The 22910-nt window shown below is 47.5% G+C and overlaps 3 protein-coding genes across 7 annotated transcripts in view; all 3 read left to right on the top strand.

Moving 5' to 3' along the window:
* The first annotated feature begins 1808 nt into the window (after window positions 1–1808).
* LOC128437466 (echinoderm microtubule-associated protein-like 6) lies at window positions 1809–21495 on the top strand. 5 transcript variants are annotated; one of them, XM_053419638.1, is made up of 43 exons: window positions 1809–3946; window positions 4175–4334; window positions 4668–4766; window positions 4989–5057; window positions 5271–5456; window positions 6386–6521; window positions 7184–7385; window positions 7474–7611; window positions 7904–8160; window positions 8294–8503; window positions 8957–9124; window positions 9331–9437; window positions 9515–9615; window positions 9710–9896; window positions 9965–10070; window positions 10148–10241; window positions 10907–11007; window positions 11169–11371; window positions 11508–11619; window positions 11703–11830; window positions 12004–12145; window positions 12222–12374; window positions 12458–12589; window positions 13413–13501; window positions 13581–13748; window positions 13819–14020; window positions 14112–14238; window positions 14342–14420; window positions 14488–14617; window positions 14693–14791; window positions 15254–15274; window positions 15362–15376; window positions 16872–17045; window positions 17303–17511; window positions 17606–17763; window positions 18345–18459; window positions 18720–18908; window positions 18988–19160; window positions 19245–19407; window positions 19694–19797; window positions 20344–20497; window positions 20572–20672; window positions 20750–21495. In XM_053419638.1, the coding sequence occupies exons 1-43, from the start codon at window positions 3750–3752 to the stop codon at window positions 20772–20774; spliced, it is 5883 nt and encodes a 1960-aa protein (XP_053275613.1). In that variant the 5' UTR covers window positions 1809–3749; the 3' UTR covers window positions 20775–21495. The 5 variants fall into 5 exon arrangements, with proteins under 5 accessions (XP_053275613.1, XP_053275610.1, XP_053275609.1 ...); XM_053419635.1 differs by lacking the exon at window positions 15362–15376; XM_053419634.1 differs by lacking the exons at window positions 15254–15274; window positions 15362–15376 and adding an exon at window positions 16378–16394 and having other exon boundaries at window positions 14693–14795.
* Window positions 21414–22910, top strand: part of LOC128437436 (echinoderm microtubule-associated protein-like 6) — a 5831-nt gene continuing 4334 nt past the window's right edge. The window contains exon 1 of the mRNA XM_053419586.1: window positions 21414–21453. Coding sequence (XP_053275561.1) covers window positions 21414–21453 — 40 coding nt within the window. The remainder of the gene's footprint in view (window positions 21454–22910) is intronic.
* The window catches only part of mtif2 (mitochondrial translational initiation factor 2), a 16154-nt gene continuing 15779 nt past the window's right edge, over window positions 22536–22910 (top strand). Inside the window, exon 1 of the mRNA XM_053419641.1 lies at window positions 22536–22603. The gene's annotated coding sequence lies outside the window, so the exon portion shown is untranslated. The remainder of the gene's footprint in view (window positions 22604–22910) is intronic.

The following is a 22910-nucleotide window of genomic DNA, read 5'->3' as shown; positions in this document are numbered from 1 at the left end:
TGTAGGGCCCGACACACACCTGTAGGGGCCGACACACTCCTGTAGGGCCCGACACACTCCTGTAGGGTCCGACACACACCTGTAGGGGCCAACACACTCCTGTAGGGTCCTACACACACCTGTAGGGGCCAACACACTCCTGTAGGGCCCGACACACTCCTGTAGGGCCCGACACACACCTGTAGGGGCCGACACACTCCTGTAGGGCCCGACACACTCCTGTAGGGCCCGACACACACCTGTAGGGGCCAACACACTCCTGTAGGGTCCGACACACTCCTGTAGGGGCCAACACACTCCTGTAGGGCCCGACACACACCTGTAGGGGCCGACACACTCCTGTAGGGTCCGACACACTCCTGTAGGGGCCAACACACACCTGTAGGGTCCTACACACTCCTGTAGGGCCCGACACATTCCTGCAGAGGCAAACAAACTTTATTAGATTTAATTGTTGTAAAAGTTGAAGTGTGAAAGATTATTAAGCATAAAGTAATCTTCATGTTACTGTCAGTTTTAATAAGGGTTCTCACCACTAGATGTCACTACATCCTGTAGACCTGAGACCACAGCATGATCAGCTGTCACATGACTGAATCAGCTGTGACTCCTAGCATGATCCTTGTCAGGTAGCTTCATGTTTGCTAACAGGAGCAGATCACATGAGCTAACGCTAAGTGAAGTCTTCAGTTACTGGTTTAAGTTCAATTTATGTGTTGAACATTTTCATGACACTGTAAGTAACGAGCTAAAAGCTACTTTAGCTATTAGTAAAGTATTAAATTAACATTAATATTTGTCATAGTTCATAAGTAATTTAACATATTTTAAAATGATGTGTTTATAATATTTACAATCTGATGTATTTTAATTTAATAATAGTTTTTTGTGTTTAAACATTACAGAAAGTATATATACTCTTGCTCCTTCTCACACAACAAGGACAATAATTCTGTTTATAAAACAAACATACAAACATGTGTATTTCCTGTTTTACCTGAACGTGACTACACACCCCATCATGCACTGCGGCTCCTGATTCGTGAATCCACTGCGCTAGAACCGATAGGGAGGGAAGCTGCCGGAGATTAGTGCCAAACAGACCGGAAACTGGTTTGACCTTCAAAATAATTTGATTTAATATCTTGTCACACAACGATAAATCAGAATAAAGAATGAATCAATAAAAACCACAGATTATTAGTGTGATGTTTTTTAATTATTCGTGAGTAATCTGCATTTTTAACATTAATCACAGAAGCTTTTTCTTGATTTAATTCAAATTATATTGAGACAGAATTACGACGGTTATTAAAATGAGCATTATTCATTCTTTTTACATGACAAATGTATTCAACACGCACAAGCAGAATTACTTTTTGAATTCATTCTTATTTGTGTTTTTTATTTGGTAACCTCAGGAAACTACAGTAGTTGTATTTGTAATACAGTGGGCCTTGGTTGCCCCCTTGTGGTTTAATTAATTTATGATTTTACTGTAAGCTCTTGTATCAGTTGTACTTTCTCGGAGCAAATATTATTGATGCTCAATATATTATTTCATATTCAGCACAGGATCAGCGTTCTATTTTGAAAGTGACAACCGGATGTGTTGTTAATTCTTTCCGTCTTGACCTTGCCGCTGATCCCTGAGATTTCCGTTAATATTCCGTCTTACCTTCTCCGTTCCCGTGATCTCCGGTTGTCTGAGGCACCGGCAGCAGCTCCGGGTGTGTGCCGGGCCGTGGCGCCTCCCCTCCGGCTCCGAGCAGCAGCAGCAGTCGGTGTGTGATGGAGCGGATGCGGGTTTTCTCCTGTGGTAAAGCGGCGGTGTAATCTCCCGATCCAGCATCGAACAGACGGCGCCGGGATTTTCTGTCATTTCCTCCAGAAGCTTCAGTTTGAATCCGGTTTTCAGTTTGAGCTGCGGACCCTCGGCTCATGTCCCGGTTCTGCTCAGGAACCAGCATGTGCTCCGAACATTGTTCTGAGCATTTTATTCTGAAATCTTCCCTTCGCGTCTTGTGACCTTCAAACAGATTTCTGGGAATGTTCCGGTTCGGTTCAGAAAACATTCTAACAGAAGGTCCTCTGCAAAACGGTTCCTGGAGGTTCCTGTTGGTTCCTGTTGGTTCCTGGTGTTTCCTGAAGGTTCATATTGGTTCTTGAATGGTCCTGTTAGTCCCTCTTGGTTCCTGAGGCTTCCTCCTGGTCACTGGAGATCCCGAAAGTCCCTGAAGGTTCCTCTGGGTTCTTGAAGGCTCTATTGTTTCCTCAAGGCTCCTGTTGGTTTTTAAGGGTTCCGGTTGTTGCCTGAAGGTTCATTGTGGTTTCTGAAGGGTCCTATTGGATCTTGAAGGGCCCTGTTCGTTGAAGGGTCTTATTGGTTCCTGAAGGGTCCTATTGGATCTTGAAGGGTCATATTGGTTCCTTTGGTTTCTGAAGGGTCCTATTGGATCATGTAGGGTCCTATTCGATCTTGTAGGGTATCTTGTATTGGTTCCTGAAGGTTCCTGTTGGTTCTTGAAAGGTGGTTTTGGTTCCGGTGGGTTCCTGTTAGATCTGTTCTGGTCACATGAAAATAACCTTTCAAGAACATTATAATGATACATTAATAAAGTCACATTGTAGCTTTTTAACCTAAAACAATGAACACAAATATTTTAAATATTGAATCTGTACAAGCTTGAATAATGACTTGTTTAAACTTTTAGTTATGAAAAATGGTTTTGAGCCCTGAATATTTTTCCTATAATGAGTAACAATATTGTCTCATTATCATTTCAAGAATTAAACACCTTTATAAAAAAATACATAAATATATTTTCCTCTAGAAACTGCACAAATTATATATTATCTGTTGAAAAGAGGTAAAGACAGTTCCACAAAAAGTCAGTAATTTCAGTTTTTATAAACTAAACTTAAAGTTTTGGATACATTAATATATATTTACATTGTAAACAAACAGTAACAAATTATTCAGATAAAATAAACGTGTTTGTTTATAAGATGAGCTGCTTAATTCAGATGAAGTTTTGAAGATGTATTTATTTAATTAAAATGTGTGTATAAAGTGATTTAAAGAACATATTTAGTTTTGGTATCAGATTTCCTCCAGTGTTATATTTGTGTACGAAGTTGAAAGCAGATTTTAAAGTGATGGATTGAATATTGTTTGATATTTTACCTCAAACCTTTTCTTCAGGTTATGATGATTTAGGTTTTATCGATATCTTGTTTCCTACGAAAAAAATCCCAACAAAATATAGATGTTAGTATGTCTCGATTTTTTTTAACCTTTTTCGTACATACGATACAGAATTAGATACATTTTTGTATTTTTATTTCTCATAGTGATTTAATTGTTCGTTGGACAAAGTTTAAGTTCAATACAAGATAAACACAATCACTTTATCTCCAATGGAATTTTTACAGTGAAACACTAAAAGTTAAAGTTTCATATTTAATTCCATTTTCCCTCGAATTCTCATTGTTGTTACTTTGAAGCTCACGTTTGTGTTATAGCACAAGCTGCAGTGTGAATCATGGGAAGTGTAGTGGGATGTGAAACAGACCAGTGACGGACCACAGCTCCCAGCAGCCTTGAGTTGGATGAAAGGGGATTTGAACGTTTTGGAGGTAGATGAGATCAAAGCCTTTGATCTTCTCAGAACAGATCAAAGGGAGAAGACGATAGGTTTTTATTTCCCCCCCGGATGTTTCCATTGAGTCCCGGGTTCTGAGGGAAGATGTCTGATAAGACGGCTCCTCGCTGCCAGCTGAGGCTGGAGTGGATCTACGGGTACCGGGGTCACCAGTGCCGGAACAACCTGTTCTACACCGCGGGGAAGGAGGTGGTGTACTTCGTGGCCGGGGTCGGGGTCGTCTACAACACCCGAGAACACACCCAGAAGTTCTACCTGGGCCACAACGATGACATCATCAGGTGAGGAGGTGCACCTGCAGCGGAAGAATCCAGATTAAAAAGTCACGTGATATATTTTGTGTTTGTTTTGATTTGATAAACAACAACAACAACAAGCAGTTAACTTCTTTATTGATACGTCCCCCGTTCACACCCTGACCATCTGAAGTTTACTCTCTGTTTGTAATGAACTCTGCAGGGGGCGCTGTCTGAAGTGTTCTGTCTGTCCCCCCCCCCCCCCCCCCCCAGTCTAGCCATCCACCCTGATAAGGTCCAGGTGGCGACGGGTCAGGTGGGTAAGGACCCGTACATCTGTATCTGGGACACGTACGCCATGCAGACCGTGTCCATCCTGAGGGACGTCCACACACACGGTGTCGCCTGTCTCGCCTTCAACTCTGACGGACAGGTGAGACCACGCCCCCTCGTGATGATGTAACACTGATCACATGACTGAGTCCCTGCTGGGCGGTTCCACCTCGTCGAATGGGAACGTTTGTTTCTACTGTTTCACCTTCAGCTGATTTATGAACCAAACATAAACTCTGAGAATTATTGTTGTTGTAAAATTTGTTAAATACAAATAAAACTGTAAATGCTGAGAAATACTGAGGCTCCAGGAAGCTACCCTGAGGAACTCCTCCACATTAACTGTAAAGATATGATTATATATTCTGTATCATACAGCTAGTGTCGTCCCATTGTGTGTCTTGATTGTGTACTTCTTGTTGGTGTGTGGTAGCGGCTGGCGTCGGTCGGTCTGGACGCTAAGAACACGGTGTGTGTCTGGGACTGGAGGAGAGGACGGGTGCTGGCCACAGCCACCGGCCACTCGGACAGAGTACGACTCCTCATGACTCGCATTCAAGAGACACGTCAACATTATTTTATTATATTAGCTTCATTATACATTTTTTAATGATCAGAAATGTGTTGGTTTGAGGATTTATAATGACAAACTATAAAGAATATGATATCAAGGTGTAATCATTTACACATAAGTACAGTAATGTAGAAGCAGAAGTGGATCAGGTTCTCTGACGTGTTGAGGATGCTCCTGCAGATCTTTGACGTGACCTGGGATCCGTTCCAGTCCAGTCGACTCGTCAGCTGTGGAGTCAAACACATCAAGGTGAAACATCACAATCATCCAGTTCAACGTGTTGTCATTCAAAGTCGTATTAGTCTCATGTCTAATATACAAACTGTGTGTGTATGTGTGTGTGTGTGTGTGTGTGTGTGTGTGTGTGTGTGTGTGTGTGTGTGTGTGTGTGTGTGTGTGTGTGTGTGTGTGTGTGTGTGTGTGTGTGTGTGTGTGTGTGTGTGTGTGTGTGTGTGTGTGTAGTTCTGGATTCTTTGTGGAAACGCTCTGACTCCCAAACGAGGGATCTTTGGGAAGACGGGCGACCTGCAGACCATCCTGTGTGTGTGTGCGGCCAAAGAGGAGCTGACCTACTCTGGAGCCCTGAACGGAGACGTGTACGTGTGGAGAGGGGTCACTCTGATCCGGACTGTGCAGGCTGCACACGGGGTGAGACACCACACCTCCACCTGCACCTGCACCTCCACCTGCACCTTCACCTCCACCTCCACCTTCACCTGCACCTCCACCTTCACCTTTTACATTACATGTCATTTAGCTGATGCTTTTGTCCAAAGCGACTTACAATCAGTACACTCAGCACACTCAGCATTTATGAGGGGCCATTTTAGGGGTTCAGTATCTTGCCAAGGACACTTAGGCATGCAGATGGGAAAGAGTGGGATTCAAATCGGCAACCTTCTTGTTGCAGAACACCCGCTCTATCCCCTAGGCCACGCTCTCCCCACCTTCACCTCCACCTTCACCTCCACCTTCACCTTCACCTCCACCTCCACCTTCACCTCCACCTTCACCTCCACCTTCACCTCCAACTTCACCTGCTTCTCTTTCACACCTCGCTCGGTTCAGACCTAAATATCAGAGCGGTCCAAACCAAAGCACCGAGTCCGACCAGAAGAGGAGTTCAGGGTCTGGATCCAACTGAACCAGGTTCTGTTGCTTTACACTGAAAACACTTTGTTGGATAGTTTGGACTTTTGGACCAATCACAATCACAGGAAGTAGAGACAGAATTAAACAAGAGAAGAAGAAGAAGAAGAAGAAGAAGCAGCAGTCTTCACCTCCGACGATAAAATGTTTGAACAACGAGGATGTTCATTTGGTGCATTTGAACTAGTGTGGAGTACTGTGGAGTACTGTGGAGTACTGTGGAGTACTGTAGTACTGTGGAGTACTGTGCCTGAAGGTGCTGATGCTGCGAGTGATACTATCATGATGTTACTATGGCAACCAGATGAGGCGCTTCATTCATGTTCTCCATTCAAACAGAAAGACCACTCCCCCCCCCCCCCCTTATGTCATAATCCTTATTTTGCCTGTTGTGTGTCTGTGTGTGTTTGTGTGTGTCTGTGGTGCAGGCAGGGATCTTCAGCATGCACGCCTGTGAGGAAGGATTTGCCACCGGCGGCCGGGACGGCTGCATCCGGCTGTGGGACGTGGACTTCAAACCAATCACCAAGATCGACCTGAGGGAGGCGGAGCAAGGCTACAAAGGTCAGGACTCCGTCATGTGTGTCAGAATAAACACGTGACCCCTGTCAGACACAGACCGGTCCCTATGGACCTCAGACCAGCAGCTGATCTCCTTCACAGAATCACTTTCTCTTTCATTTGCTTCAAAGAACGTTTTTCAAAATACTTTAAATGGAGCTGAATCATTTTATTTTGAAGTTGTGAACTTGGGTCAGAAGACTGTGTCAGTTATTAGTTGACATGTGAAGTATGAAACCATAACATCAGTTCAGTAAATCATTTAAACTTATATATAAACCACACACGTGATGATGAACACAACGTTGTCTCACTTCACTCTTCTCTCTGCAGACTCACAACAAGCAGCTCTGAGCACAAACTATGAGAAGTGACAGAATGTTGTGGAAGACTTTGACTCACTAACAACGAGGACTAATCCTGAAGTATCAGCACAAGAGAACACAACATTACAAACACGTTAACAACAGGGAGTGTTTGAATGAGAACAACATGTGACTGCATGTCGGGCGTCACAGGGAAAGAACTCAGATGTTCTGTCAAATTCACTTGGTTTTGATTCTGAGGTTTTCGTGGTTTAAGGTTTTAAACACGTGGACCAGGACTCTCCAGTGTCAGGAGATGAAACCTGTTGCTCTGGTTTGAGTGAAGGTCTTGTGTTTCAGGTCTGTCGATCCGCAGTGTGTGCTGGAAGGCGGACCGGATCCTGGCCGGGACTCAGGACAGCGAGATCTTCGAGGTGATGGTCCGGGACAGAGACAAACCAGTTCTGCTGATGCAAGGTCACAGCGAGGGCGAGCTGTGGGCACTGGACCTGCATCCCAAACAACCAGTGGCTGTCACTGGGAGTGACGACCGCTCGGTCAGGTCGGTCGGACCCACCGACACCACCACCTCAGCTCTGCCACCAGGTGGCGTATTCTCTGAGCTCATCTCTGTCCTGTCTGTCCCTCAGGCTGTGGAGTCTTCCTGACCACACTCTGCTCGCTCGCTGCAACATGGAGGAATCTGTTCGGAGTGTTTCCTTCAACAACGACGGCTCCCAGCTCGCTCTCGGCATGAAAGACGGATCCTTCACCGTGCTGCGTGTCAGGTGACCTCTCTAACTCGGGCAAGGGTTAGCTTGGTTAGCTTGGTGAGCTAGAGGCAGTTAGCTACAGAAGCTTTCCCTGGAGACCCAGGGCTCTGTCTCCCTTCTGTGAAAAGTAAACTGACTCAGCAGTGACTCGCAATTATGAAGATGACACCCAAATGTAGCTTGTGTGAGGCTGAGGGGTCCAAGCACTGAGCCCTGTGGAACTCCACACATCCTGTTGGTCCATGTCGGGTTAAAAGACAAAGATTTAAACCTTAACATGTGAGATAACAACGTTTTTGTTCTTCAGGGACATGACAGAGGTTGTACACATCAAGGACCGGAAGGAGGTGATCCATGAGCTCAAGTTCTCTCCAGATGGTTCCTTCCTGGCGGTGGGATCGAACGACGGGCTGGTGGATATCTACGCCGTTGGCCAGCGCTACAAGAAGGTGGGTGAGTGTTGCCGCTCCACCTCCTTCATCACCCACTTGGACTGGTCCGTGGACAGCCGCTTCCTGCAGACCAATGACGGGGCTGGAGACCGGCTCTTCTACAGGATGCCAGGTACCGCACTGAAACTCTCTGTCTGTTAATTTGATTGTACTTATACTTGCTTGACTTGACTTTTAACTTTACACTGACTTTCCTCCCAAAGACCAGTGACCTCCTGACCTTTAACCTTGTCCCTTGTCCTCAGCAGGTAAGCTGGTTTCTAAAGAGGAGGCGAAGGGGATCCACTGGATGACGTGGACGGGCGTGGTGGGACCTGAGGTGAATGGTATTTGGCCCAAGTACTCCACCATCTCTAATGTGAACTCTGTGGATGCCAACTACAGCAGTGCTGTGCTGGTGACTGGAGACGACCTCGGCCTCCTCAAACTCTTCAGGTTCCCCTGCCTGAAGAAAGGTCAGTGTGATGGTTTCACTGGAGGAATGAATTCAGTTGTGTAAGTCTTTGATTGAGCAGGAGCTTAAGGGGAACCCCTGATTCTTTGATTTAATAATTAACAAACGTCGAAAGTTGAACCATTCGATTTTGTCTAACTAGTGTCCGTCCTGGGAGACGTGTCCTCACATGTGTCTCTGAGGTCTCTACCTTCTTCACCTGTTAAAGGTTTCGGTAGTTTGACTCTTGTTGAAGAACAGAGGACGTCTCACTTTGTTAAAGACGATGAGACAAACTGTGATTTGTGAATATGAGCTCTACTAATATAATTTGATTGATTTTATGAGGGAGAGCCAAGGATTCTAAATGCTGCTGGACTCCAGTCTGTCCTTCATGTGTCAGTTCCAAGATGAGTTGATGGATTAAACCACTTTATGAACTCCTCCACTAAGTCTTATCTCCTTCTTCTAACAGGAGCCAAATTCAAGAAGTACATCGGTCACTCTGCACATGTGACCAATGTTCGCTGGTCCAATGACCTGCAGTGGGTGGTCAGCACTGGTGGCGCTGACCACGCAGTCTTCCAGTGGAGGTTCCTGCCTGAAGGCGTCATGAATGGTGTTCTGGAGCCGCTTCTACAAGGTCAGACCAAGATTTACCCCCCCGCTTTATTTGTCCCTTTTAAGGACCTTGTTCTGGAACAAGTTTTAACCACACAACTCAACAATCTATTCATTTGTTATCCTCACACACAAAACCAGATTCATCTGCTCTATTTGGTATCTCTCAATAACCATGTAACGCTAACATGCTGTTAACGAAGTCTTTTCTCCGGGCGGTGTCTTCAGAGGGCTACGCTGACTCCAACAGTGGAGAGTCGGACTCGGACCTGTCGGACGTCCCGGAGCTGGACTCGGACATCGAACAGGAAGCTCAGACCAGCTACGAACGCCAGGTCACCAGGAGATCAACATCTTCTCATGCTGTAAATAATCCCTGGAAACCCGTGTGACTCACTGTCTCCCTCTGCAGGTGTATAAGGAAGACCTGCCTCAGCTGAGGAAGAAGCTGATTGGCTCTCTGAAGCGGCAGAAGTCTCCGGAGGAGGGTCTTCGTCTGCAGTTTGTTCATGGGTAAAATCAAAAGGATCAAACAGACTGACTTTATCAGAACAAACAGGTTTCCTCAGACTTTTATTGTGGCGGTCCTGTTCTCTATGTTCTGAAGGTATCGGGGGTTCGACTGTCGTAACAACCTGTTCTACAGTCAGACGGGCGAGGTGGTGTACCACGTGGCCGCTGTCGCCATCGTGTACAACCGGCTGCAGCACAGTCAGAGGTTCTACCTCGGCCATGACGACGACATCCTGGGCCTCACCGTCCACCCGCTCAAAGACTACGTGGCCTCGGCACAGGTACTGACTGCAGCAGGTGAGTGTCCGACTGGCTGGGAGCGTCTCTGATTGGCTGTCTGTGTGCTCAGGTGGGCAGAGACCCAGCCGTCCACGTCTGGGACGTCCAGACCCTGAAGTGTTTATCACTGCTGAAGGGACACCACAGCAGAGGAGTGTGTGCCCTGGAGTTCACAGGTAGGTCCTCACCGGTCCTCACACCTGAGTCACAACTTCTACATCTTCACCTCATCATGGTTCTGGTTCTGTTGCAGCCGATGGGAAGAGTCTGGTTTCAGTCGGAATCGATGAGTGTCACTCCATCGTTATCTGGGACTGGAAGAAAGGAGAGAGGCTGGCCAAGGCCAGGTACACACGGCTGACACAACACGCCTAAATGCAACACGCCTGAACACAACCTGAACACACCACGCCTGAACGCAACACGCCTGAACACAACAAACCTGAACACAACACGCCTGAACGCACCACGCCTGAACGCAACACGCCTGAACACATCACACCTGAACACAACCTGAACACAACACGCCTGAACACAACCTGAACACAACACACCTGAACACACCACGCCTGAACGCACCACGCCTGAACGCAACCTGAACACAACACACCTGAACACAACCTGAACACAACACACCTGAACACACCACGCCTGAACGCAACACGCCTGAACACAACACACCAGAACACAACCTGAACACAACACAACCTGAACACAACACACCTGAACACACCACGCCTGAACGCAACACGCCTGAACACAACACACCAGAACACAACCTGAACACAACACACCTGAACACACCACGCCTGAACGCAACACGCCTGAACACAACACACCAGAACACAACCTGAACACACCACGCCTGAACGCACCACGCCTGAACACAACACAACCTGAACACAACACGACTGAACACAACACACCTGAACACAACCTGAACACAACACAACCTGAACACAACACAACTGAACACAACACGCCTGACCTCTCCTGATGGTTTGTGCTTCAGGGGCCACAAGGAGAAGGTCTTCGTGGTGAGGAGCAACCCCTTCAGGATGGACAAGCTGGTGACTGTGGGGATCAAACACATCAAGTTCTGGCAACATTCAGGTAAATTCATCCTAGTCCATTTTCCTGGTTTCATTCCTCCTGAAGAGAAACAAACCTTCACACTGACTCACACGTGTCCAACGTTATAGTCGAGCTGTGTCCCCTGATTCCAGATCAGGCAACAGAAACATAATTAAAGTATGTCCGTCCTCGTCCTGCAGGGGGCGGTCTGACTTTTAAACGAGGGATCTTTGGGAACCTGGGGAGACAAGAGACCATGATGTCTGCGTGTTATGGTCGATCCGAGGACCTGGTTTTCTCCGGAGCCACGAACGGAGACGTTTACATCTGGAAAGACACGACTCTGATCAAGACCATCAAGGCCCACGACGGCCCGGTGTTCGCCATGTGCTCCCTGGACAAGGTTCCATCCCTCCTTCACTTTCACTTCCTCTTAATGACATTGTTCAGTTATAGACTCTGAACTTTCATATGTTCAAATGGTCAATAAATAAAAGAATATCTGAAGATCTGAGTTTTCTTCTGTGTTCACTGTCCAGGGTTTTGTGACGGGGGGGAAGGACGGTATCGTGGAGCTGTGGGACGACATGTTTGAGAGATGTTTGAAGACGTACGCCATCAAGAGAGCCGCTCTGTCTCCGTCTTCTAAAGGTGTGGCCCCCCCCCCCGCTGTCCCACAGCGTTCACGCTGCTGTCATCTCCTCTGTGTTTTCATTGTTGTGCTTCTGGTCCAGGTTTGCTGCTGGAGGACAACCCTTCCATCAGAGCCATCACCCTGGGACACGGACACATCCTGCTGGGAACCAAAAATGGAGAAATCCTGGAGATCGACAAGAGCGGACCCATGACCCTGCTGGTCCAGGTGAGAAGGATCTGTGAAAACCTGGATCCAGCTTACTGGTTCAGGTGAGAACCAGTAAGCTGGATCCAGCTGAGGTGACGAGGTCTGTTCCTTCAGCGATAAACGTTAACTGTGTGTGTGTTTTGTGTGTGTGTGTGTGTTTTGTGTGTGTGCGTGTGTGTCTGTGTGTGCAGGGTCACATGGAGGGCGAGGTTTGGGGTTTGGCGGCTCACCCTCTACTTCCTGTCTGCGCCACCGTCAGTGACGACAAAACTCTGAGGATCTGGGAGCTGTCGGCCAATCACCGCATGGTGGCTGTCCGCAAGCTGAAGAAAGGTGAGAGAAGTGTGTTACCTGTGTGTAGCCTGTGTGTTACCTGTGTTTACCTGTGTGTTACCTGTGTGCTCCTCAGGGGGGCGCTGCTGTGCCTTCTCCCCCGATGGGAAGGCTCTGGCGGTGGGTCTGAACGATGGCAGCTTCCTGGTGGTGAACGCTGACACTCTGGAGGACCTGGTGTCCTTCCACCACCGCAGAGAGCTCATCTCCGACATCCGCTTCTCCCAAGGTACTGGAACCCACGGCACCGGTGTGTGAGCGGGGGTTGTGCGGCGGTTGTGCGGCGGTGGGTCACAGCTTTGTGTGTTTCAGATGCAGGGAAGTACCTGGCTGTGGCGTCCCACGATTCCTTTGTGGACATTTACAACGTCCTGACCAGTAAGAGAGTCGGCATCTGTAAAGGGTCCGGAAGCTTCATCACCCACATGGACTGGGACTCCAGAGGTGAGCTGCTCTGATGCTAAGCTAGCACACCTCCCAGCTCACCTGTACTGATGCTAAGCTAACACACCTCCCAGCTCACCTGTTCTGGTGCTAAGCTAACACACCTCCCAGCACACCTGTACTGATGCTAAGCTAACACACCTCCCAGCTCACCTGTACTGATGCTAAGCTAACACACCTCCCAGCACACCTGTACTGATGCTAAGCTAACACACCTCCCAGCTCACCTGTTCTGATGCTAAGCTAACACACCTCCCAGCACACCTGTACTGATGCTAAATTAACACACTACCCAGCACACCTGTACTGATGCTAAGCTAACACACCTCCCAGCACACCTGTACTGATGCTAACCTAACACACCTCACAGCACACCTGTTCTGATGCTAAGCTAATACACCTCCCAGCGCACCTGTTCTGATGCTAAGCTAACACACCTCCCAGCACACCTGTTCTGATGCTAAGCTAACACACCTCCCAGCACACCTGTACTGATGCTAAGCTAACACACCGAACCCCCTGACAGCTCAAACTGTCTCTAATAACACTCAAAGGTTTTCAATGTGATGTCATCGACATCTCACACTGACGATTAAGGTCAGATGGATTCTGAGAAGCTAACATGCTAACATTAGCATACAAGGGTTCCTTTAGTGTCATTGCTAACACCTGGGATGTTAGCATCATCCTAAATATTGCATAATGACATTAGTGTGATAAGAAGCTAAAAAACCACACATATTAACATGACAGACTAAATGCACACGCTAACTACACGTCAGGACACGTGGCTGTGCCTAGCTAACACGTTAATGTCTTTAAGGTAAACTGCTGCAGGTGAACACCGGAGCTAAAGAGCAGCTGTTCTTCGAGGCTCCACGAGGACGGAAGCAGAACATCAGTGTTGCGGAGGTCGGTTCTTCTTCATGTTCACGTGTTCTTCTCAGCTTGTTTCTGTTTGTAAGATCACATGGTGTTCCTGTGTTTCCAGTTTGAGAAGCTGGACTGGGCGAGCTGGACGTCGGTGCTGGGTCCGACCTGTGAGGGAATATGGCCGACGCTCAGCTTCGTTAACTCCGCCTCCCTCACCAGAGATCGCAAGCTGCTCGCCAGCGGAGACGACTTCGGGTTCCTGAAGCTCTTCAGCTTCCCGTCCAGGGTGAGGCTCCGACTCTGTCCTTTACCAGATCCCCTTCTTCTCTCTCTGACTTGTTATGAAACAACCTCAGGGCCAGTTTGCGAAGTTCAAGAAGTACGTGGGTCACAGCACCAACGTGACCAACGTCCGATGGTCCAATGACGACTCGGTGCTGCTGTCAGTGGGCGGGGCCGACACGGCTCTGATGATCTGGAGCAGAGAGCCACCGGGACACAAGGAGAGTAAAGCTGTGGACAGCGAGGAGTCGGACGACGACCCCGAGGAGGACGGAGGTAACCCATCCTGAGAAGGTTCTGGGTCTGGTTCCAGCTTCAGACCTCCAGCTCCTCATGGTGAGATGTTGTGGACATGTTGTGTTTCCAGGTTACGACAGCGATGTGGCGCGGGAGAAGGTGGTGGACTACGTCACAAAGATCTACTCTCCCAACATCAGGAACATGTCAGGAACCAAACCTCACCTGCAGCACAAAGAGCTTCCTGTGGAGGAGAGGTACCGAGTCACAGGATGAATACACAACACGATACTCCACCACACAATCCTTTACAACTTGAATCTGAATGGTTCCTGACCTTTGCCCCTCGGTCCCGGTCAGGCCTCCGGTGAGTCGAGCTGCTCCGCTGCCGGACAAGCTGCTGAAGAACAACGTGACCAAGAAGAAGAAGGTGGTGGAGGTCAGTACCAGGTCCAGCTCAGTCCTCGGACTCCGGGCCAGGATCCAAACAGCTGTTTGTGTTTCAGGAGCTGGTGCTGGAGCACGTGTTCGGGTACCGAGGCTTCGACTGTCGCAACAACCTGCACTACCTCAACGACGGCGCTGACATCATCTTCCACACGGCCGCCGCCGTGGTGATCCAGAACCTGTCGGCCGGTCGGTGAAGCTCTGACGAGGGGATTCTCCTGATAGAAGCTGCTGGTGTTACACCTCTGCTTCCTGTCCTCACAGGAACTCAGAGCTTCTACCTGGAACACACCGACGACATCCTGTGTCTCACCGTCAACCAGCATCCCAAATACCAGAACATCATCGCCACGGGACAGATCGGTGAGTCACATGACAGGAAGTCCACTCAGCTGCAGCAGACACAACTTCCTGCTAATGCCTCATATCACCACGAGCATGGACACATCTCACCTGGAGCCTCCACCTGGTCGACATGTCACAACACAACACAAAACCACATGTTCTCACACAATACGACAAGTTAGGAAGGCAACCATGAGATTGTCGGGTACGATACGATATGATACAACACAAGATACATCACGATATGTGACACGTGCTATGATATGACACAACATGATGTGACATAATACAAAAAGTTACCATACAACACGTGAGTTCACGATACGACACAACATGACACGTCGTTGTGCGTTGAGTGACAGTCAGAGCTCCTGTAATGTGCATCATCACGTTGTTCTCATGCATGACTCAGCTGCTTTTCGCCCATCGCACTTCTTTTCTTTTCTGCTTCGTCATTGTCCCGCCTCACGCCATCACCAGGTGACCTCACGGACCTGCCAGGTAAGACTCACTCATCACGGATCCATTCATCACATGATCCTGTTCTCTGGTGTGTAACCTGTCGGTGTCGTTGCTCTCGGTGTTTAGAGGCTGAGGTGTCCGGTGAGTACCAGCAGAACCCCCCCCCCCCCCTTCAGAGACCACGTCTGCACTGATCTGGAATCAGAAGAAAACGCTGCGTCATGTGTTTCTCCACTAAGACTGCTCAATGTCACCAACTTCTACAACCACAGAAATAATAATAATTGTTATTATTATTGCCGGACAACACATTTATCTAAGCTGAGTACAAACATGAAACTTTGAATGATGATATTGAAGATGATATCGATCTTGGCAAACTAATTGAATTTAAAAATGTTTTAATCATTAGCGTTATTTCGTGTTTCTCCACATCAGTGTGGGCGTGGCAGCCTCACATCAGCATGCTGAACTCACTGTGGTGTCTGTGGTGTCTGTGGTGTCTGTGGAAGTGATTCTTGTTTTTCTATACGATCAATGTCAGGACGTGAACTTCAGGCATGAAGACACTGATCTTTATCTGCTCAACAGAATCCTGTGAGAGTCCAGATCTCATGGAACATCTGGTTCAAACCGTCGACAGATGTTCACGATGATGATGTTTTATTAATAGAACACATTTAAGTTAAATCACAGTTTCTCCAAACCAGTTTTGAATCTGGGCCTCCTACTGGAGTTTATTTTTTAAACATGGAACAAAGAACTCACAGAGATTGAAGATGTGTTTGTTTAGGTTGTTTTTGTTGTGATGTTCTGTTTGTTCAGTTGTTTTCAGGTTGTTTACACAACTCGTCTCTAAATACCACTCGTTTGAACTCGTGTAGACTTTAAGAAGAAGTGAGTCCTGTGTGATCGGGACCAGATGTGTAAATACTGTGGTTATAAATGTGTGAATACAGAAAAGCACTTCAGATTTTCCTGACTCAGCAGTTTTGCTGTGTTGACTCAGCACGTAGCACCTGTCCCCTCCTGCTCCTGAACCACGTGATCGTCCTCAGTGTCTCTGCCTGCACTCCCTCAGGATCCTCGTTCCATTGAGACTCTGTGTCATTGTTCCTTTGGTTTCACTTCTTCTCCTTTAGTTCAGCAGCTCCTTCCTGTTCACTCCCTTCTTCTTCTTCTTCTTCTTCTTCTTCTTCTTCTTCTTCTTCTTCTTCTTCTTCTGGTTCATTGGTGGGTGACTCCTTGATTCTGAATCTTTCTATTTTCGGCTGCTCCTCTGTTCTTGTTTGTTCCCAAACCTGGAAACAGCTGTTTGTTAGTTTCCTTAAATCCTTGGTTCCAAAGTTGCACAGATGCTACGGACCTGGATGTTCAACACCTCGGTTCTTCGGTTCCTTTCACATTAGGTCCTAGGCTCCACAGTTATTAACTCCTACTTGATGCTTTGCCATCTTTGGTGTGAACTGTGGAACCTCAAGTGGGACCATAAAGAACCTTGAAGATGCTGTGGTCCTTAGTTCCTTGGTCCGGTGGTCCCTGGCTGTCCCTGGACCCTCAGGTCCGGGCTCCATGCTGCCTCGGCTCCTCGTTTCTTCAGCTGTTTGGTTTCTATGGTTCTCCTTTGTGCTCACAGGCCTGTCGCCATCCATCCACGTGTGGGACGCCATGACCAAGCAGACGCTGTCCATCCTCCGCTGCTCCCACGCCAAAGGTGTCGGCTACGTGAACTTCAGTGCTACAGGGAAGCTGCTGCTGTCCGTGGGGGTGGAGCCTGAACACACCATCACCGTGTGGAGGTGGCAGGAAGGTACCACAGCTTTTCAAAATACATAATCATTTCACTTTCACTATCAACCGGACACATGATTGTCAAGTTCTTATAGTAGAACTATGAAAGGAAACAGGAAGTGTTTTATTTCATTTAACAAAATGAAGGAACTTTATTCTGGATCCACAGTTCTTCTCAGAACCAGGTCTGGTGAAGCTTTGTTTCGTGGTTTGAGTGAACATATTACAATGAATGTTCCATCCCGGCTGACCTCTGACCTCTGACCCCCCCGCCAGGCACCAGGGTGACCAGTAAAGGTGGCCACGCCGAGCGCATCTTCGTCGTGGAGTTCAGACCCGACTCCGACACCCAGTTTGTGTCGGTGGGAATCAAACACATCAAGTTCTGGACCCTGGTTGGAGGTTCGCTTGTTTACAAGAAAGGTGTGATCGGCTCGGTGGAGGACGGCCGCATGCAGACCATGCTGTCGGTGGCGTTCGGTGCAGTAAGAGACACTTCTCCACAGTTTAACTTCAATCAAAATGTATGAATCTCAAGTTTGTCAGAATTAGATGCAAGTCCGTCTTTTCCTGTTCCAGAACAACCTGACCTTCACCGGGGCCATAAACGGAGACGTGTTCGTGTGGAGGGAGCACTTCCTCGTTCGGGTGGTGGCGAAGGCGCACAGCGGCCCGGTGTTCACCATGTACACCACCCTGAGGGACGGGCTCATCGTCACGGGGGGGAAGGAACGACCGTGAGTTCTCCAGAACCAGGCCTCACCTGAGTAGCTGGTGACCCTTAATGACCGGAGGCAGGAAGTGGACCGACACCACAGGAAGCTAAAGACAGAGGATGTTACCACAGTGGACTTTGTCTTCTAGTTCTAAATAAAAAAGAGTTCAGACTCACAGGTTCTGTCTCCACGGGGACGGAACCTGTGACCCTGGATCAGTATTGATTTGAGCAGAACCGGTCCCATCCTGTAGAACCACGAGGTGTCGGTTCTACAGGATGGGAAACCAGAATCGTTCTTCCTCCTTCAGATGAGGAACATCTCAACACTGTGTCCACACAAAACTCCCATAGTCCTCCTGGGATCCACATGTAGACGGGTCATCTGTCGGGGGGGCAGCAAATCAATCAAATCTTATTTTCACTCATTAATCTTAACAAGGTGCATCATCCTTTGATGTTAAGGAAAAACTACAAAAAAAACTTTAATGGGAGAAACTTCAGTAGTGTAACATCAATAAATAACAATATCTATAACATGAATGAGGAGATGACTCCATGATTGAAGCTCAGCAGCAGGACTCTTGTTGGTGTGTTCCTCAGGACCAAAGAAGGCGGCGCTGTGAAGCTGTGGGACCAGGAGATGAAGCGCTGCCGAGCCTTCCAGCTGGAGACGGGTCAGCCGGTGGAGAACGTCCGGTCCGTCTGCAGAGGGAAGGTCTGAGGAGCACAGAATGGATTCAACAGTATTAACTGTGTGATCAGTGTCTCATGCACGTGGATCCAGAAGAGAAGAACATTCAGCTCAGTGAACCTGTCCTGAGAATATTGTGAATTTAAATCAAAGTCATTTAAGATGTTCCCAGTAACAAGCCGCTTTGATCAGCTGGTTCCAGATGTTAGAGACACTTCAGAGACGTTGTGGTAGAAGGATCTGGACTGACGTCTCTGACCTTCTCTTCATTCTCTGTGAATCAGGGAAAGATCCTGGTGGGAACTAAAGATGGAGAGATCATAGAGGTCGGAGAGAAGAACGCAGCCTCCAACACGATGATCAACGGACACACTCAGGGGGGAATCTGGGGTTTGGCCACTCATCCTTTCAAAGACGTCTTCATCTCGGCCAGTGACGACGGGACCATCAGGATATGGGACCTGGCTGACAAGGTGAAGATTGAGCTGAGAGTCAGATCTTCTTCTTCCCCTGGTGTAAGGTTTCATCTTTCCACTTCTCCTTCTCTCTCAGAAACTTCTGAACAAGGTGAGTTTGGGTCATCCTGCCAAGTGCACGTCCTACAGCCCCAACGGAGAGATGGTTTCCATCGGGATGGAGAACGGGGAGTTCATCGTCCTGCTCGTCAACTCCCTCACGGTCTGGGGCAAGAAGAGGGACCGCAGCGTGGCCATCGAGGACATAAGGTAAGAGGTCAGGACGTGGTCCGGACATCAGGGCTACACACTTTGTTCCTCAATCAACTCACCTGTTGTCGCCCTGTGGGTCAGGTTCAGTCCAGATAACCGGTTCTTGGCCGTGGGTTCAGTGGAAAGTGCTGTGGACTTTTACGACCTTTCTCTGGGGCCGTCCCTGAACCGGATCGGATACTGTAAAGACATCCCCGGCTTCGTGATCCAGATCGACTTCTCTGCGGACAGCAAACACATCCAGGTTAGAGATTGTTGAGTTTGGTTTTGTGTGTCTCAGTTTGTGAGTCTTTCTCTCTCCACACAGACGCTTCACCTGCAACCGAAGATGCTCAGATGTGATTGGAGCAGAAACCAGAAGCTTCTACACATTATTTTATTCACAGGAAGAATCTGTTAATGGGTTTATTATTAGTTTTGTGGCAGATGCAGTTTTAACTGCTCTTAATGTTATTGTGACCTTTGACCTTTGTCCTCATGGCTCAGTGTAATGTTGATGTATCAGCTGAAGGTTTCCTGTTCTGCTCCAGGTGTCCACCAGCACCTACACCAGGCAGGTGCATGAAGTTCCCTCAGGGAAGATGGTAACGGAGCAGTCCACCATAGAGAGGATCACCTGGGCGACCTGGACCAGGTGAGAGCTCAGGGTGGTTCTCCGGTTCTCCGACACTAGAGCAGTGTTGGCTTTAAACGATGATCTTCAGAGCCTCACAAACTTTAGATCAATGCACTAAATATAAAACTTTGGAAATTAGCTTTGGAGCTCAAGTGTAGAACTAAGGGAACATCTGTAGATCTTGAAGAACATAGTGTGAGGATTAGGGAACAAACTGCAGGACGCACAGAACTGGAGATGTTTTCAGACTCAACTCTGTAGTTAGGTTCTGTGAAGCAGCAGCAGGTTGTCGGGTCCGACTCCTTCACAACACCAGGAACAGGTGGGGAACATTCAGAAGAGGGGCGGAGCCTGTAGAGCAGCAGGAGGCGGGACATGACGTATATATATTTATATATGTATTTACACATTTAAAACGTTTTAGAAACCTCATAATTTTCAGACATGTCACTAGGGGGCTGCAGGAACATGTGAGACTCCAGATCTTTCTTGTTCCTCAGTAGAACCAGCGAGGCCGTGGAGTCTCTCAGATCTTGATCAGTGTCTTTGTCTTTCTGTCTCCAGCGTCCTGGGGGACGAGGTCCTCGGGGTCTGGCCTCGTAACGCGGAGAAGGCCGATGTGACCTGTGCTTGTGTTTCCCACGCCGGCGTCAACCTGGTGACAGGAGACGACTTCGGCCTCATCAAGCTCTTTGACTTCCCCTGCTCCGAAAAATTTGTAAGTGAACTTTGCAGCCGATGACTTGGATGAGTTGGACGTGTGAGCTCATCAGCTGCTGGTGTTTGTTACAGGGGAAACACAAGCGCTACTTCGGTCACTCTGCTCATGTGACCAACATCCGCTTCTCCTGTGACGACAAATACGTGATCAGTGCCGGAGGCAGCGACTGCAGGTGAGAACCAAACATGAAGAGCAGAGACTGACTCAGTGGCTTCAAACCTTCACTCTTCTGTTTCCTCTTGTTTCCAGTTTATTTGTGTGGAAATGTCAGTGAGTGTGGACGTGGTCTTCTCTCGTGAGACTGGATTCACCTGAGCCTTCACCTGATCACAGCCGACAGGAAGTGTGAGCTGACCCGGGGGGGGGGGGGGGGACTTCTCCTGTCACGTCTCCTAAATCCAGATGTTTTCATGTGGAGCTCAAACGTTTGTGGTTAGGAGGTGAAGAAGAAGCTCAGTAGGGAGGTGGTAGCTGTTTGATGTAGCCGTGCTTCTGTTTGTCAGGATGTGCCTTCTTCACAAAGTCTGACCAAACATTTGATAAACTTTATGATAACGTTGGTGCTATGATCAGAGGTCATCAGGGCTTTCACAGGTACGGAGGATGAACAGTGTCCTTGTCTCGTTTGTTTTTGTAACTCGTTCTGTCTGATGCGGATGAAGAAGATGATGAAGAAGATGATGATGATGATGATGATGATGATGATGATGATGATGATGATGATGCAGTGAGTATCACAGTGAAGTAGAATCAATTACATCAAGATGGATCTTTGTTTGATCCCAGTTATAAAACCGAAGAAACAGAAAACCTTTTTTTTTTAAATGAAAGAATTCTACCTCAAACAGATGAAGTGAAACTGAATCATATTTAAGGCAGAAAATATTTATTAGAATTAAATTGTGAGCAGAACATGAGTGTGGACGACCTTTGCATCTTTGCCTCTCCACAAGGTGGCGCTATGTTTTTTCTCTGTATTTATCTGCTGTTAAAATAAATAAAACATTTAAATTACTTTGTAACGTCTTGTTTTAAATGAAAATATCATCAAAAAGTTTTGAATGTTTTATCCTGAAGTTGTTCATCAACACAAACGTGTTTCTATAAACGTCTGTGTTTTGTGTAGATTAGATTCAGTTTGTTGAACTACACAACTTCACCACTAGATGCAAAGAAGTGATAGAAACAGAAGAAAACAACAACAGTTCATGTTGTTGTTTTCAGAAGTTTGTTTCTGAGTCAGCAGATGCTAATGCTAATGCTAGCTAGTGATGATAAGAACTCACAGCTGCTCAGTGGACCTGGTGGAAACTCACCTGAGCAGTTTCACATCCTGATTCATGATCAGTGGTTTTATGGGATTTTTCATTATGTTTACAGTGTTTTAAGAAAATTGATTGATTGATTATTTATTTAAGCCTCGGAAAACACATTGAGGAATAAGACCCTCATTTACAATGGTGCCGAGGGTACAATGAAGAGTTAATACATTGAGCAAATAAATAAAGAAATAAGAATGAAATAAATATGCATATATACATACAGCAACACAAGGGAAAAGGTCACAGACAATCCACCCTGACGATTCAAAATCAAAAGGAAAGAACAAATGAGTATGTTCAAATGTTGAACATAATCATTACATGATATCTGGTGTATATTCAAGTGTTAATTGTGACTTATTATTTGAAGTGAATTTCTGATGTCTGTTATTTTGAATGAAGCACATTATTTAAACCTAATCAGCACCGGTTCACATATTGTACAGGAGGGAAGCTGCAGGTGAATAAACCAGTTTCCTCTGGGTTCAGGTCAGTGAGGAGGAAATGAGCAGTGGGAACTTTAACAGATGTGTTGGTTCTGGACGAGGAGCTGAAGGAACCGAGGGAAGAACCTCAGCTGGAAGTGAACACAGGTCCACCAGAACCCTGTGTGGACCCAGCAGGAGACGCGATCCAGTTCCGCTCCGCGCCGACAGGGGGCGCTGTGGGCTGCTGCCGCTCTGCCAGAGGACTGTCATGGCGGCGCCCTGTGTGAGGTTAGAGCGGCTGATGAAGATGAGCTGAGAGAAGAAGCTGAACACGAGGACTCAGGTGAACTCAGGTGAGTCCGGTCACTGGACCACCGTGAAGGTGAGCACGTGACACCGCGTCCGGTTCAGCGGGGTCACGTGGTTCAAAGGCTTTATTTCCGTCAGCACGAGACACTGAACAAAGTGAAACGAGAGAGAGAGAGAGAGAGAGAGAGAGAGAGAGAGAGAGAGAGAGAGAGAGAGAGAGAGAGAGAGAGAGAGAGAGAGAGAGAGAGAGAGAGAGAGAGAGAGAGAGAGAGAGAGAGAGAGCGCGCTCAGTGCATGATGGGAGTTCTCCCTCAGCCTGTGAGGATCTTGATATCCTGAGTTTCACAGGGA

The sequence above is a fragment of the Pleuronectes platessa genome, chromosome 3 (genome assembly GCF_947347685.1).
Source record: "Pleuronectes platessa chromosome 3, fPlePla1.1, whole genome shotgun sequence".
Lineage (NCBI taxonomy): Eukaryota > Metazoa > Chordata > Actinopteri > Pleuronectiformes > Pleuronectidae > Pleuronectes > Pleuronectes platessa.
The sequence above is the reverse complement of the archived record's forward strand: the minus strand, read 5'-3'. Positions and strand labels throughout refer to the sequence as shown.